Genomic DNA, 17,940 nt, shown 5'->3' on the forward strand with positions numbered 1-17,940 from the left:
TGAGGCAGTGCACCCACTGGTTGAATTTGGTCGAGGCCTCTGGGTCCTTGGGGTCGGTGTCTAATCTATCTGCCCATACTACCTTGTCCATAGTCTAAAATTAATGTAATTAAATTGTACTACCAATCAACCACAATCAGACAGAGTCATGAGTAATAGGCTTTAATCACCTTAAAGTGTCAGCACAGCTCGCCTGTTGCTGGCCCGGTTCCAAGGCAGGTACTGAGGGAGGGGTTTGGGCTTGACAGGCTTTATAGGGATATCTGGGAGGGAGGAGTCACAGGTTCAGTGGGGTGGTCCAGCCCATACAGCACATATATACAGCTATACACAATAATGCTGGCACCACACACACCTCAGGGCTGCGTGCTCAGTCCACTCCTATTCATGCTACTGACCCAACACTGCACCACCAGATTTAGCTCCAGCAGAGTCATCAAGTTTGCAGATGACACAACAGTAGTCGGCCTCATCACTAACAAGGATGAGTCACACTACAGAGGTGGAAAATCTCATGAAATGGTGCGAGAGTAACAACCCGAGTCTCAGCGTGGATAAGATGATGATCATGGACTTCAGGAAGACCAGGAACAACCACCCTCCACTACACATCAACAACTCTAAAGTGTTCCTCTCCACTCCAGACACCACATTATCCTCAGCCATTGAGGATAAAAGTTCACTTCAGTCTGCATAGTCAATAACATTTTAATTAAGTGTTACAGGAAGCAAGATGTACCTCTGTGACAATAACTTAAAAAAAAATCATTAATATTGCCAAGATTTTCATTTATTTTTCTTCAAATCTCAATCACAACAATTGTACTTGTTTTCCCACCCCCAGGACGTTCCTATGACCCACATTCAATCCTGAGCCATGTGATATTTGTACATTTTGCCTGTGACAGTGTGGGCTTCCTCCAATACCTAAAAGATGTACAGGTTAGTAGGGCACAAGTGTGTATGTAAGAGTTCAAATCCAAATTGATGGGAATGTGGGGAGAATAAATAAAATGGGATTAGCACAAGGCTGGTGCATATGGATGCTTGATGGTCAGTGTGGATGATGTGCTGAAGGGTCAGTGCCATGCTGTGTGACTAACTGCTTTGGAAAGATCATCAATTAATTACAACTCAAATTTCCCCAAGTTGAAGTTCCCATCTCAAAATATATTTAAATTTTATAGATTAATCCTCTTTGTTTGTGTCATGCAACATATTTTTTTGCCAAATTAGCAATTTAAATCCTCAACTTTCTTACTATGTGTCCTTCTGTTGCTTCTCCCAAGAGGCCACCAAACGTGATTACAGGAGACATGCAGGCACAGTACAGGAACAGGAAGGATGCCACACACTGCAAGTTCAAGGCATCACTGAAGTCACTCCAGAAATAAGGCATCTTTCGTTTAATATCAAGGATCAAACCCCCAAATGGCCTAAAAGAATTAAAATGAATAACAGGAATTATTATTTTCTAACATGCCGATTATTCAAAGACCATGCAAGAAAATATATTTTTTAAAAATGTAATTGACTGGTTGAATAGTATAGCATAGGCCAAGATTGATAAAAACTGAGTATGGTATCTTGAATATTTTTCTAGAAACAGTTTAACATTTCCTTTCAATTCATTGTATTCATCAATTCAATTTTAAAATGAAGCTGGTTCTAAGTTTAGAAATTAAAAAGGAAATCAAAGCTTATAAGGGTTGGACATTCATAGTAATTTAGAGATGCTACAGCTGACAAAGATAGAAATACTGGTGGAAAAATGAAAAAACTGGATATCCAGAGCAAATCAAGGTTAAGAAACAGTCCCAATCAAAATATTGGAACATTAAAATTATTGTGAGAAAAAAACTAATCTTGAGTACTAATCAATAACTTCCACGTACATAAAACCTTGAACTTAAAAGAGCACAGCAAAATACCTCATAGAAGTGCATACTAAATCTAAGAGGTATTAGGAAGGGCAGCTCAAGAATTAGTTAAAGAAATGCATTTTAAATGGAGGAGTGAGAGAAGAAGAAAATGGAAGATCATTCCAAACTGAACTGCATACTGGTGAAGAGAGTGTTCTCAAATGATGGGCTAAAAATCAGAATTGGAGGGATCAGAGATGCACAGCATAGAAGGTCCTCTGGCCATGTTACTGCTGACTATCATTGTCATCTTTACTCATCCAACTTGCCTGCATTAATTCCATAACCCTCCATGCCTTACTCATTCAAGAAGTCAGAGTTTGAGAGATTGGGAAGAAATCAGGGTGTGGGTAATTGCAGGGCTTTAGGAAGGTAGAGAGAGAGACGGAAAATGGCATCCTTGAAGTAATTAAACACAAAACGAGAAAATAAATTTGATTACATCTGTGCAGTTTCAGGGATGATGGACAAGAGGAGTTTTTGATTCAGGTTTAATGTGTAGAAACTTAAAAGCACACAACTAAAGCCATTGGAATTGGCAATACATATTGATCATGTGCACTTTACATTTTTCATTCATTTTCAAATAATTATTTGCAGCTTTGAAATTATTATATTGCTCCAGCAGTTAATCTCTGCATTTATATGCTCAACAAGTCACTGCTACAATCAGTGGTTATTAGACAATTTCCAATGGAGTTTTAATTCCTTTTCTAATTCTAACTATAAAGTGTCCACTGTTTTTGTTATATCCCATCTTACCACTGAAGTAGTTTCAGCCTTAATCACCAATTCAATAAGTACCATTTTCCCAGTTTTCACCATAGACATTATCACTTGGTAGGTTTAGATTTTTCATTCAACTATTGTTGTCCAAATCAAATATTTCAAATTACTAAATCTCAAATATTCTTTTTTTTTTTTTTTTTAATTTTTTTATTTTTCACACCATAAATCACAATAGCCATGATATACACTTTTTCTTTTCCACACATTTACAGTGACTTTTTCTCCCTTCCCCCTCCCTCCTCCCAAGCCACCCCCCCACCCCCCCCTCTCATCCATTTTAGGTATACAATCTAGGTTGCATTAATTCAGTTAGACAATGTTGTCATTCAACAAAAATACACCAGAAATTCTACTGAGTCCATTCTTTTCTTTTCTTCTCCTTCCATCAACTTAGGTAATGTTTGTTCCCGGTAGGTTTTCGCTATTGTATTTAATGTAAGGCTCCCATACTTGTTCGAATATTTCAATATTATTTCTTAAACTATATGTTATTTTTTCTAATGGAATACATTTATTCATTTCTATATACCATTGTTGTATTTTCAAATTATCTTCCAATTTCCAGGTTGACATAATACATTTTTTTGCTACGGCTAGGGCTATCTTGACAAATCTTTTTTGTGCATCTTCCAAGTCAATTCCAAATTCTTTATTTTTTATGTTACTTAGGAGAAAGATCTCTGGATTCTTTGGTATATTGTTTTCTGTTATTTTATTTAATATCTGATTGAGATCATCCCAAAAATTTTCTACTCTCTCACATGTCCAGATTGCATGAATTGTTGTTCCCCTTTCTTTTTTACATCGAAAACATCTATCAGATACTGTTGGGTCCCATTTATTTAACTTTTGCGGTGTAATGTATAGTCTGTGTAACCAATTATATTGTATCATACGCAGCCTCGTATTTATTGTATTTCTCATCGTTCCAGAGCATAACTTCTCCCATGTTTCCTTTTTTATCTTTATATTTAAATCTTGTTCCCATTTTTGTTTAGTTTTACCATTTGTTTCCTCATTTTCCTTTTCTTGCAGTTTAATATACATATTTTTTATAAATCTTTTGATTAACATTGTATCTGTAATCACATATTCAAGGTTACTTCCCTCTGGTAAACTCAAGTTGCTTCCTAATTTATCTTTCAAGTAGGATCTCAGTTGGTAATATGCCAGCGCTGTATCTCCAGTTATATTGTACTTATCTCTCATTTGTTCAAAGGATAAGAATCTACTTCCTGAAAAACAATTTTCTATTCTTTTAATCCCTTTTTTTTCCCATTTTCTAAAGGCAAGGTTGTCTATTGTAAAAGGGAGTAGCTTATTTTGCGTCAATATTAGTTTTGGTATTTGGTAATTTATTTTATTTCTTTCTACATGAATCTTCTTCCATATATTGAGGAGATGGTGTAATACTGGAGAAGTTCTATGTTGTACCAATTTTTCGTCCCATTTATATAATATGTGTTCAGGTATCTTTTCCCCTATTTTATCTAATTCTAGTCTCGTCCAGTCTGGTTTTTCCCTTGTTTGATAAAAATCTGATAGGTACCTTAATTGTGCGGCTCTATAATAATTTTTGAAGTTTGGCAATTGTAAGCCTCCTTGTTTATACCATTCTGTTAATTTATCTAGTGCTATCCTCGGTTTCCCCCCTCTCCATAAAAATCTCCTTATTATTTTCTTTAACTCTGAAGAATTTTTCTGTCAGTTGTATTGGCAATGCCTGAAATAAGTATAGTATCCTTGGAAAAATGTTCATTTTAATACAGTTTATCCTTCCTATCAGTGTTAGTGGTAGCTCTTTCCAATGCTCTAAATCGTCCTGTAATTTTTTCATTAGTGGATTGTAATTGAGTTTATATAATTGGCCTAGATTTTTGTTTATTTGCACACCTAGGTATCTTATTGCCTGCGTTTGCCATCTGAATGGGGATTCCTCCTTAAATTTTGAGAAATCCGCGTTATTCATAGGCATTGCTTCACTTTTATTTACGTTTATCTTGTATCCCGACACTTCTCCATATTCCTTCAATTTCTTATATAGTTCTTTTATTGATAGTTCTGGTTCTGTTAAGTACACTATCACATCATCCGCAAACAGACTGATTTTATATTCCCTGTCTTTTATTTTTATTCCTTTTATATTATTATCTCTTCTTATCGATTCTGCTAGTGGTTCTATAGCTAGCGCAAACAATAATGGTGATAGTGGGCATCCCTGCCGCGTTGACCTGCTTAAGTTAAATTGCTTTGATACATGTCCATTTACTGTCACTTTCGCTAACGGTCCCTTATATAATGCTTTAATCCAATTAATATACTTCTCCGGTAAACTGAATTTTTGCAATACTTTGAACAAGTAATTCCATTCTACTCTGTCGAAGGCCTTCTCTGCGTCTAAAGCAACTGCTACTGCCGGTGCTTTATTTCCTTCTACTGCATGAATTAAGTTAATAAATTTACAAATATTGTCTGTTGTGCGTCTTTTTTTGATAAATCCAGTTTGGTCTAAATTTACCATTTTCGGTACCTGTTCTGCTAATCTGTTCGCTAATAGTTTAGCTATTATCTTATAATCTGTGTTTAGCAGAGATATTGGTCTGTATGACGCTGGTGAGAGTGGATCTTTCCCTTGTTTTAGTATCACTGTAATTATTGCTGTTTTACATGAATCTGGTAAGTTTTGTGTCTCATCAATCTGGTTGATTACATCCAGGAGGGGCGGTATTATTAGGTCTTTAAATGTTTTGTAGAATTCTATTGGGAGTCCATCCTCTCCTGGTGTCTTATTATTTGGTAAATTTTTTATTATCTCTTGTATTTCTACTGTTCCAAATGGTTCTGTTAATTTATTTTGTTCCTCTATTTGTAGTTTTGGTAGTTCAATTTTAGTCAAAAATTCATCTATTTTCCCTTCTTTCCCTTCGTTTTCGGTTCGGTATAATTGTTCATAGAATTCTCTGAAGTTTTCCTTAATTTCTTTTGGATTATATGTAATTTGTTTGTCTTTTTTCCTTGTTGCCAATACCATTTTCTTAGTTTGCTCTGTCTTAAGCTGCCATGCTAGGATTTTGTGTGTTTTTTCCCCTAGTTCATAATATTTCTGTTTTGTCTTCATTATATTCTTCTCCACCTTATATGTTTGTAATGTTTCATATTTTATTTTTTTATCTGCCAATTCTCTTCTTTTGGTTGTATCTTCCTTTATTGCTAATTTTTTTTCTATGTTTATTATTTCCCTTTCCAACTGCTCTGTTTCCTGATTATAGTCCTTCTTCATCTTGGTTGCATAACTTATTATTTGCCCTCTAATGAATGCTTTCATTGCGTCCCATAGTATAAACTTATCTTCCACTGATTCCGTATTTACTTCAACGTACATTTTTAATTGTTTTTCAATAAATTCTCTAAAATCCTGTCTTTTAAGTAGCATGGGGTTTAATCTCCATCTATACATTCTTGGAGGGATGTCCTCTAGCTCTATTGCCAATAACAGGGGTGAGTGGTCCGATAATAGTCTAGCTTTATATTCCGTTTTCCTAACTCTCCCTTGAATGTGGGCTGATAACAGGAATAGGTCTATCCTTGAGTATGTTTTATGTCTAGTCGAGTAGTATGAGTATTCCTTTTCTTTTGGGTTTTGTTTCCTCCATATGTCCACAAGTTTCATTTCTTGCATTGATTTAATTATAAATTTGGTTACTTTGTTCTTCCTGTTAATTTTTTTCCCCGTTTTATCCATATTTGGATCCAAATTCAGATTGAAATCCCCTCCTATTAGTATGTTCCCTTGCGTATTAGCTACCTTCAAAAAGATATCTTGCATAAACTTTTGATCTTCTTCGTTAGGTGAATATATATTAAGTAGATTCCAAAGCTCTGAATATATCTGACATTTTATCATAACATATCTCCCTGCTGGATCTATTATTTCCTCTTCTATTTTAAATGGCACATTTTTGCTAATTAATATAGCCACTCCTCTTGCTTTTGAATTATACGATGCTGCTGTTACATGTCCTACCCAATTTCTCTTTAATTTCTTGTGCTCCAATTCAGTTAAGTGTGTTTCTTGGACAAATGCTATATCTATTTTTTCCTTTTTCAGTAAATTTAGTAGTTTCTAAATCTCAAATATTCCAGGAATTCCATCATTTTATATAAAAAGTATGTGATTTATTTTTTATTTTTATTTACTATTTTATTTATTTAGACAGACAGCACGGTAACAGGCCATTTCGGCCCACAAGTCCATGCCACCCAATTTACCCCAATTAACCTACACCCCCAGTACATTTTTGAACAGTGGGAGGAAACCAGAGCCCCTGGAGAAAACCCACACAGACACGGAGAACATACAAACTCCTTACAGAGGAGCCTGCTCCGAACCCGATTGCTAGTGCTGTAAAGGCATTGCACTAACTGCTACACCAACTGTGTTGCCCTAACATGTCATGGTAGCTGTGCTGTATCATCAATTCAAGTTTTGTGAACAAAATTTAATTTTAGCAGAAAAGGTTTTGAACTTTCCTCCCTGGTGAAGTAATCACAAGGCATTAAAGGCAATCTAGATCAAAAACTTGCCATTTTTCTTAGTCTCAACACTAAATAAATACACAGGTTCCAACCAAGATCACAACAACACCATACATTATAGAGTAGTTGTCATAAAAAAGCTGAAATTTACAATTTACAAATGAGATGGACAGAGATTTGAAATTAATTAAAAATACCATACAACAAACCTTCCTGTACGCTGAAGTTCAGGACCAGTGTGGCCCACTTGTGGTTCAGGCTCAACATGATAAGCATTACCATTTGGGATCCCTGGCTGCTTCCGTTTCTCCTATTGTAGAAATGGGAGCATAAATAAGACAAGGCACAATAAATCCCTACCCCTCCCGCCAGCATTTTGTTTGGGTGCCTGCCTACATTTTTCTGAACCTTGATGAAGGCTGAAGCCCCAAACGTTGGTTATGTCTCTTTATCTTTGCTACATAAAATCCACTGTTTGACTTGCTGAGTTTCTCCAGCATTGTGTTTTTACTCTTCTTTGGCTTGGCTTCGCGGACGAAGATTTATGGAGGGGTAATGTCCACGTCAGCTGCAGGCTCGTTTGTGGCTGACAAGTCCGATGCGGGACAGGCAGACACGGTTGCAGCGGTTGCAAGGGAAAATTGGTTGGTTGGGGCTGGGTGTTGTGTTTTTCCTCCTTTGTCTTTTGTCAGTGAGGTGGGCTCTGCGGTCTTCTTCAAAGGAGGTTGCTGCCCGCCGAACTGTGAGGCGCCAAGATGCACGGTTTGAGGCGATATCAGTCCACTGGCGGTGGTCAATGTGGCAGGCACCAAGAGATTTTTTTAGGCAGTCCTTGTACCTCTTCTTTTGGCCACTCTGTCACAGTGGCCAGTGGAGAGCTCGCCATATAACACTATCTTGGGAAGGCGATGGTCCTCCATTCTGGAGATGTGACCTACCCAGCGCAGTTGGATCTTCAGCAGCGTGGATTCTATGCTGTCGGCCTCTGCCATCTCGAGTACTTCGATGTTGGTGATGAAGTCACTACAATGAATTTTGAGGATGGAGCGGAGACAACACTGGTGGAAGCATTCTAGGATAGCTCTGTATACGCTAATCTTTGTGAGGTTTTTCAGTTGGTTGTTTTTCCAGACTTTTGTGTAGTCTTCCAAAGGCGCTAATTGCCTTGGCGAGTCTGTTGTCTATCTCGTTGTCGATCCTTGCATCCGATGAAATGCTGCAGCCGAGATAGGTAAACTGGTTGACTGTTTTGAGTTTTGTGTGCCCAATGGAGATGTGGGGGGGCTGGTAGTCATGGTGGGGAGCTGGCTGATGGAGGACCTCAGTTTTCTTCAGGCTGACTTCCAGGCCAAACATTTTGGCAGTTTCCGCAAAACAGGACGTCAAGTGCTGGAGAGATAGCTCTGAATGGGCAAGTAAAGCGGCATTGTCTGCAAAGAGTAGTTCACGGACAAGTTGCTCTTGTGTCTTGGTGTGAGCTTGCAGGCGCCTCAGATTGAAGAGACTGCCATCCGTGCGGTACCGGATGTAAACAGCGTCTTCATTGTTGAGGTCTTTCATGGCTTGTTTCAGCATCATGCTGAAGATTGAAAAGAGGGTTGGTGCGAGAATGCAGCCTTGCTTCATGCCATTGTTAATGGAGAAGGGTTCAGAGAGCTCATTGCTGTATCTGACCCGACCATGTTGGTTTTCGTGCAGTTGGATAACCATGTTGAGGAACTTTGGGGGGCTACTGGCACAACAAAGCATCTTTTCTAGTATCCAACGATTTGGATTTCTGAAGATATTAAGTGCAGAAATGTTGCACACCTTCATTGTGATTAAACAATTAGCTCTGATTGGCACTTCAATATTTTTTTAAATGTTTAAGGGTAAATAAAAGTCTTTTGATCTAGTTTTGATAGCTTAATGCTTCTCTCTTTAATCAATCATATTATTGCAATGAACGGTACAACGTGCCAGTGCCATACGTTTGCAACAAATTAGTGCACGAGTACACTCTTCACTGATTACATTGGAAAAACCATACCTGAGATGGAACATTTTTTGGTGGTTCGATTCGGATGGAGGGGTCCCATTCACCAGGGGGCAGAACAGTCACCTGATCAAGAAATTCATCTATCCCAGCAAGAAGATCACTGCGATCTTTGGCTTTGTAGGCTACATCATGGAAAATCTGAAATTCAGGCGGAACAATATCAGTAATTTTAAAAATTAGTGTGCATGATGAATATTTTTGAATGCCACTTGATAAAATTAGTAAAAGACTGTGGAATTATTGTTTGGGTTCTAATCAACAGTCTAATTTAGTTAATCAAGGTACAAGGCTGCACTTTTGTTGACTACAATTGATTCTCAGCTTTATCCTTTGTGATTCATGAAGCATCTTTGCAACTTGCTGTTTGGCACAATTCCTCCACTTCAGCTGAGCAGAACTTAAAATGGGCCACCTTCACATTTTGACATTCATTCTTACTGTTCTTTGCATCAGAGCATTTTGATTAAAATTCATTGGTCAGAGACAAAATCCTGAAGGAATCATAAAGATTGTTTCAAACACAAATAGTTTGGGGAGCATCACTAGTTCTTCATCTTGATCTGATATCTTTCTTCTTGATTAAAAAAGGTTGTAACTGCTTTTCGCTCTTTTGCAGTTCTGATGTCAACTCTTTCTTTATCCACAACTGCTGCCTGACATTTCTAGCATTTTCTCTTTTCAACATTAAAAGTAGCAATGTGCATTTTATAAGCTTGTTCCATGTCATTTTGTGATGCAGAAGATTAACACTGTGTCAGATTATGTTATATTTTACATTAAGTATAGATATGTTTTTGGAAGATAGATTGTGGGGTTGAGTTAAGTCACAAACAGATATAAACACTTCAAAACAGATTTCATTTTAAAATGCAAGAGTTATGCTTAAGGTGGTGCCCACAAGTCTGCAAAGACAATAGACTCCTGTGTTTGAGAGAGAGAGAGAGAGAGAGAGAGAGAGAGAGAGAGAGAGAGAGAGAGAGAGACTGCTGGTTTTCTGCAGTGGACTTTTGGAAGCTTGTTTGAATCCCCATTTTGAAGACAGGTTGTGAGTTCTGAGTTCAGCCTGTTCAAAGCCCTTGCAGTCCATACAAGAGGAGATGGCTGGCTATATAATGTTTCACCTGAGATAAGGGAAACAGAAAAGGAACTCTATAGTGACCTGAAAGAAAGAGGTTATCATCTGGAAAACCCTGATGTGCAAGTTTCTTCGGCAAGACACTGAAGGAATCAGTTTGTGTGTGTCCAATGAGCAACAAATATCTCTCTGAAATCTGACAAGAACCTTCCTGAGTATTCATCTTTCAAACACAAGAGTTTGGTGAAAATTCATAAATGTTAGATTCTGTGCACAGTACAAAGAACTTTTCTGAACTTACACATACATTACATACATGTGTGCTTAGAATTAGAAGGGGGTTGTTAGGTTAAGTTAATAATAATAATAATAATAATAATAAGTTAAAGTTTGATCCTGTTTTTATATTTAAAAAAATAAAAAGCAACTTTTGTTTAAATGACCATTTGTCTTGGTGAATTTCTATTGGTGCTGGGTTTTGGGGCCATCTCAAAGCTTCCTTCAGTAGAATTGCACTAATATACAAATACAAGCACGGGTTGTACCATCAAGCTTCCTTGTTGAGTCTCCTCCACTAACAACAATACTTAATGGTCTGTTCTTGCTCGTCCTTCTCATTTCTCTCTTATTAATTGTGGGTCAGCAAATGTCAACTGAATGTGAAAACACAGTTTAGCCTTTCTGCGATCCAATATCCACATTCAGATATTGATACTGACATTGACCACAAACAAAAGAAATGGCTCTAATCTGATGCTGGGCCAAGTCCAGATGTGCTTGTTCAATAATGACACTTTAAACATATTTAAAACTGCACTGATGTTATTCAAACAATATGACTATAAATAGCAATTGCACAGTGAGGGGGGTAGAAGAGAAGAGGAAATTAAGTTTTTAAAAAAAAATTTCTGAATAATGATCAGTTCTCAAGCTTACTTTTCCATGGAATTAAAGGTACCATTTTGTGGGTTTAATGTTGCAAATCTAATCACCAGCAAAGCTAATGCAAAAGCTTGTAAAGGGCGTACCTTTTGAATGATTTTAGAATCTTATTTGAAAAGAATATTCATGCATCATGATTTTGGAGAAAAATGCCAATATTTTAGAAACAAATCGAGCAATTGTAAATGAAAATTGTTTAATGTGCTAAGGTATCATTCATTATAAATAATTGTAGGAAACAGTCATTTTTTAAGTCTTTGAATAACTCTTCTTGCTGTGCGCATGAGCATTCCAGTATTTTAGTGAAACTGCACTAATATAGGCATGAGAATCAGCATATTTTAAAGAAAACAAAACTACAGAGATTTCATTTGTAAGTAATTTCTGGAATTTGTTTTCTATACTTCAGTGAGGTTGGCACCAATTAAAAAAAACTGTTGGGAGTGATGTCTGGCCTTCAAAATACTGTAGAACAAAGTAAGAGTGAAATGCACTGAAATGCAAATAATCTCAACAGGTGTGGATTTATGGATAACACTGGAATTTTTTCATGATTATACTTCAATATATTACCAAACCAAAACTTCCTTAAGTACAGGAATAACCAAGTTCAATATCAGCAAAAGTCATCCTTTTGTTAGGCAAATTAGATTTAAAAGTTTCAGTTTTCTTGTTATCTTAATCCACTTCAAATAGCAAAGGCAATTTTCACTTCTCCCAATCCAGAAACTGAGCACAGCTGCAATGCACTCGACTTCAACCCTCCCCCATTTATTATATCACGAGTTCAGGAATTCTATCTCAAATTTGTGATGCAAATAGAAGACGTCATAGGCAGCAGTGGCAGATTGTAGTTACTGTCAATCATGAAGTTCACAGTAATCTAATTGACACTGCACCCAGCTAACTGCTGCTCTGACATATCTGAAAGAATTCAGAAACAGAAATTAAAAACAGCTTCACCTTTAGCATTGTTCAGTACTCATGCACACCATCGTCTCAAGTACAGACTCACCTCATCTGTCATTATGGTGGCCATAGACCTACCAATTTCATGGTATTGCTGTGCTTTTCCAACTGGTCCAAGCAAAATGAAAAGGAATCTGGAAAAAAAATCTTCCAACATCACTGATGTTATTGAATGTTTTATAGAAACCTATTGCTCTCCAAATTAAACTGGTCTCATAATTACACAAAGTAACATGGAGCATGATCCTGTGTCTCATGTTATGATTGTTTCATTTTTAAATTCCCATTTTTTGTAACTTTTTATTTATTGCACTATTAACCATATCAACAACAATATGTACAAATGTTCTTCATTAAATATACACAGTGACATTTTTCCCTTTTCTTCCCCCCATCCTCCCTCCCCAACCCCCTCTAAAACCAATAAATATTAAACATACAAAATACAAAACAACATCCACACAGAAAAAACAAAGAACAGTCATGTCATCTACTTTTACATATTTAAGTCTAATCATGTTTATCTTCTTATCACTTAGGAGGTGGAGGTCCGAAGTCAGCACTTTCTGTCATATTTCATATATGGTTCCCAAATTTGTTTGAAAAATGTATATTAGCCTTTTAAATTATATGTAATTTTTTCCAGTGGAATACACTTATTCATCTCTATATACCATTGTTGTATTTTTAGGTTCTCTTCCATTTTCCAGGTTGCCATTATGCATTTTTTTTGCTACTGCTAGGACTATCATAATGAATCTTTTTTGGCCTCTATCTAATTTGAGACTTAGTTCTTTGCCTCTTATATTATTTAAAATAAAAATTTCTGTTTTTTTGGTATGTTATTCTTCGTAATTTTGATTAATATCTGATTTAATTCTTCCCAGAAAGTATTCACTTTTATACATGCCCAAATTGCGTGTATTGTTCCAATTTCTTGTTTACAGCAAAAGCATCTATCCGATATTGTTTTGTCCCACTCTTTTAATTTATGAGGGGTGATATATAGTCTGTGTAACCAATTATATTGTCTCATGTGTAATTTTTTATTTATTGTATTCTTTATAGTTCCTGCACATAGCTCTTTCCATGTTTCATTCTTTATCTTTGTTTAAATCTTTTTCCCAGCTTTGCTTAGGTTTTTACCTTGTTTCATCCTCTTCTTTACATTGCAATTTAATGTACATGTTTGTTATAAATTTTTTTATTATCATTGTATCTGTAATTATATATTCATAGCTGCTTCCTTCTGGCAGTCTCAAACTGTTTCCCAATTTGTCCTTTAAATAAGCTTTCAACTGATAATATGTGAACATTGTACCATATGTTATTCCATATTTGTCTTCAATTGTTCAAATGTTAATAAATTATTTCACAAAAAGCAATTTTCTATTCTCTTGATTCCTTGACTCTCCCATTCTCTAAAAAAAGTCATCCATTGTAAAAGGGATTAGTGGGTTTTGTGTCAATAGCATTTTTGGTATTTGATCATTTATCTTTTTTTCGTTCCACATGTATTCTCTTCCATATTTTCAGTATGTGATGCAGTTCTGGTGAATTGTTGTATTGCACCAGCTTCTCATCCCACATATAAAGTATATGCTCCGGTACCTTCTCTCCTATTTTATCTAGTTCTATCCTAGTCCAATCTGGTTTTTCTCCCGTCTGATAAAAATCTGATAAATACCTTAGTTGTGCTGCTCTGTAATCGTTTTTGAAGTTTGGTAACTGTAAGCCTCCTTGCTTGTATCTCTCTGTTAATTTGTCCAGCGCTACTCTCAATTTTTTCCCCTTCTTTATTATTCTCCTTAGTCCTACAAAGAATTTCTCTGTCAAGGGAATTGGTAACGTTTGAAATAAGTATTGTATCCATGGGAATACATTCATCTTAATGCAGTTCACCCTCCCTATCAAAATTAACGGCAATTCTTTACAATTTTACAAATCTTCCTGTATTTTCCTTATTAATGGCTGATAATTTAGTTTGTAGAAATGATTTAGGTTATTGTCTATCTTGCTAACAAGGTATCGTATCGTTTGTGATTGCCATTTAAATGGAGATTCTTTTTTGAGTTCTGTATAATCCATATTATTCATTGGCATCACTTCACTTTTATATGTGTTAACCTTGTACCCAGATATTTCTCCATACTCCTTCAATTTCTTGTATAGCTCTTTTATTGATCTCTCTGGTTCTGTTAAATATACTATGATGTCGTCTGCAAATAGGCTAATTTTATATTCTTTCTCCTTTATTTTTATCCCTTTTATTTTAATTTCCTTTCTTATCAGCTCCGCCAATGGTTCTATTGCCAAGGCGAACAATGAGGGGGACAATGGGCATCCCTGCTGAGTTGATCTGCTCAATTTAAAATAATTGAATACATATCCATTTACCACTACTTTTGCCAACGGCCCATTATATAATGCCCTGATCCAATTAATACATTTTTCCAGCCATTTAAATTTCTGTAACACTTTGAACAAGTAGTTCCACTCTACCCTGTCAAAGGCTTTTTCTGCATCTAACATAACCGCCACCATTGGCCTTTTATTCCTTTGTGCTGCATGAATTAAATTAATAAATTTACAGACATGGTCTGCTGCTCGTCTTTTCTTGACAAATCCATTTTTGTCCTGCTTTACTAATTTTGGTACACAGTCAGTCTGTTTGCTAATAGTTTTGCTATTATCTTATAATCTACATTTAGTAAGGATATTGGTCTGTATTACGCTGATGTTAATGGGTCCTTCCCTGTTTTTGGTATTACTGTAATTATTGCTGTCTTACATGATTCTAGTAAATTTTGTGTTTCTTCCACCTGTTTCATTACTTCCAGGAGGGGTGGGATTAATAAATCGTTAAATGCTTTATAAAATTCTATTGGAAATCCATCCTCACCTGGTGTTTTATTGTTTGGTAGTTCTCTTAAAATATCCTGTACTTCCTCCATTTCAAAAGGTTTTGTCAGTTTGTTTTGGTCCTCTACTTGAGTTTTAAGCTAAAATAGAATTATCACAACTGCATCTATTTTTATCATTTTTTCCCCGTGTTCTCAGTTTGGTACAGTTGTTTGTAAAATTCCTTAAAATTTTCATTGATCTCTATTGGGTTGGATGTGATCTGCTTATCATTTTCCCTTGTCACCAATACAGTTCTTTTAGCTTGCTCTGTTTTAAGCTGCCAGGCCAATATTTTTATGAGTTTTTTTTTCTTCAATTTGTAATATCTTTGTTTTGTTTTCATTATGTCCTTCTGCACCTTGTATGTTTCTAATATTTCGTACTTTAATTTTTGTCTGCCAATTTTCTCTACATCGTCCTTTTTCACTAATTCTTTTTCTGTAATTGCTATCTCCCTTTCCAATTGTTCTACCTTCCGGTTATATTCTTTTTTAATCCTGGTTACATAGCTTATTGTCTGTCCTCTAATGAAAGCCCTCATTGCATCCCATAGTATGAACTTATCTTTTACAGTCTCTGTGTTTATCTCAAAATATGTTTGATCTGGCGTTCAATATATTCTCTAAAATCCTGTCTTTTGAGCAGCATGGGGTTTAACCTCCATCTATACGTTCTTTGTGGGATATCCTCTAGTTCAGTGGTTCTCAACCTTTTTCTTTCCACTCACATACCACTTTAAGTATTCCCTATGCCATAAGTGTTCTGTGATTAGTAAGTGATTGCTTAAGGTGGTATGTGAGTAGGAAGGGAAGGTTGAGAATCACTGCTATTACTACTTATTTACTTATTTATTACTGAAATATTTTGCTTGAGAAAAATTGGCATTGGCCCATTTCCTTTGGAGTTATGAAACTGTGCACATAATGAATAAATTTGGAATGATTAAAACAGTGGTTCCTAAAGTTTTTCATTCCACCCATATTCCACCTTAAGCAATCCCTTATTAATCACAGAACAATAATGGCATAGGGAATACTTAAAGTGGTATGCGAGTGGAAAGTAAAAGGTTGGGAACCACTGCTCTAGTTCTATTGTTAATAGCAGGGGTGAATGATCAGAAAGTAGTCTAGCTTTGTACTCAGTTTTTCTGACTCTCCCTTGGATCTGGGCCGACAACAAGAACATATCTATACTTGAGTATGTCTTGTGCCTACTCGAGTAATGTGAATATTCCCTCTCTTTTGGATGTTGCTTCCTCCATATGTCAATTAGTTTCATTTCTTGCATTGATTTAAGCATGAATTTGGCTACTTTATTCTTTTTGTTTATTATTTTTCAGGTTTTATCCAACACTGGGTCCAAGTTAAAGTTAAAATCCCCCCCCCCCCCATCAGAATGTTTCCCTGTGTATCTGCTATCTTCAGGAAAATGTCTTGTATAAACTCTTCATCTTCTTCATTAGGCACGTAATTAAGCAAATTTCAAAATTCTGAGTATATCTGGCACTTTATCATCACATATCTGCCCACTGGGTCTGCTATTTCTTCCTTTATCTTGATTGGTATGTTTTTTTTATTGACTAGTATGGCTATGCCCCTGGCTTTTGAATTGTATGATGATGCCACTACATGACCTACCCAGACTCTCTTCAATTTGCTATATTTTTCCTCGGTTAGATGCATTTCCTGTACAAATGCTATATCTATTCTGTCCTTTTTGAGTAGTGCTAGTAGCCTCTTCCTTTTAAATTGGTTGTGTATTCCATTAATGTTTATGGTCATATTATTCAACATAGCCATCTTGTACCTTTGTTTTCACTTCTCTCTCGCCTCCTTGGCCCCCCCACCCCCATCTCCTTTCTTCCATTATTCTTCTTTAAGTTTTCCTTGCTTTTTTCAGTGCACAACAACATGCTTAGAACACAAAATACCCCTAAAATCCCCACAACCAATAACACAAAATATACTTTTAACCAAAATAACCTCCACAGAGCCAGGCTGGCTGTGGCTGCAGCAACTCAGTGTGAGGCCCCGGGAGGCCGGCACAGACTTATGTCCCGGAGGGTGATTGACGCCCGATCGGGTGGGGCTTGATCCATTCAGGCCGACTGATTGGCAGCCGGCCAACTGTTGTCCTGTCCCCTTACACTTCTGGCGTTTTTCTCTCTTCTTTATCTGTTGTTCTGGCTTTCTCTTTTTTTCTGCGCCATATCCTGGTTCTTCTTAGTTACATTATCCTCTTTTTCTTATACTTTTTATTTGCTGAACTTTGTTTTTTCCCCCCGACTTTTATTCTTTTCTCTGGAGAGGACTGGTTCTTCCCGACTGGCCACTACTTCATCACTTGACTCCCCCCTTTAAATTCCCATTTTGAAGCAATTTAAAAATGTAGCACTGGCTTTTTTTTTTAAAAAAGCAATCTATATTTGAGTGTGTTTATTCCCACTTGTCATTCTCTCATCTATTAGGAGGATAACATTAACCAGGAAAATACAGAATTATTGTGAAAACACTAATGTCCAGGCCTCTGCAATTCAGGCCCACAAAATATGGTCGATTGTTAACTGCTTTCTCAGTGCAAGGCAGTTTGGGGATGGGCAACAGATGCTCATACTGCCAGCAATGTCCATGACCCATGATAGACTTTAAAAAATGCTTAATACTTAAAAACAAACAACATGCTACTCGTGTTCCCTGTAAAATTAAATTCAACACTCTGAAAACAACTGGCAGAAAGAGATCTGGCTTGAATCTTACTCAACAAAT

At 36.3% G+C, this 17,940-nt stretch overlaps 1 protein-coding gene across 9 annotated transcripts in view; it reads right to left on the reverse strand.

The window, feature by feature from the left end:
- LOC138747011 (electroneutral sodium bicarbonate exchanger 1-like) overlaps positions 1-17,940 on the reverse strand; it is a 243,218-nt gene that overhangs the window by 73,035 nt on the left and 152,243 nt on the right. For all 9 annotated transcript variants that reach the window (XM_069905848.1, XM_069905847.1, XM_069905849.1 and 6 more), the window contains 4 exons: positions 12,318-12,405; positions 9,277-9,423; positions 7,457-7,557; positions 1,262-1,436 (listed from right to left, as the gene is read on the reverse strand). In XM_069905848.1, the coding sequence (XP_069761949.1) occupies positions 1,262-1,436; positions 7,457-7,557; positions 9,277-9,423; positions 12,318-12,405 (511 nt within the window). The remainder of the gene's footprint in view (positions 1-1,261; positions 1,437-7,456; positions 7,558-9,276; positions 9,424-12,317; positions 12,406-17,940) is intronic.

The sequence above is a fragment of the Narcine bancroftii genome, chromosome 12 (assembly GCF_036971445.1).
Source record: "Narcine bancroftii isolate sNarBan1 chromosome 12, sNarBan1.hap1, whole genome shotgun sequence".
Lineage (NCBI taxonomy): Eukaryota > Metazoa > Chordata > Chondrichthyes > Torpediniformes > Narcinidae > Narcine > Narcine bancroftii.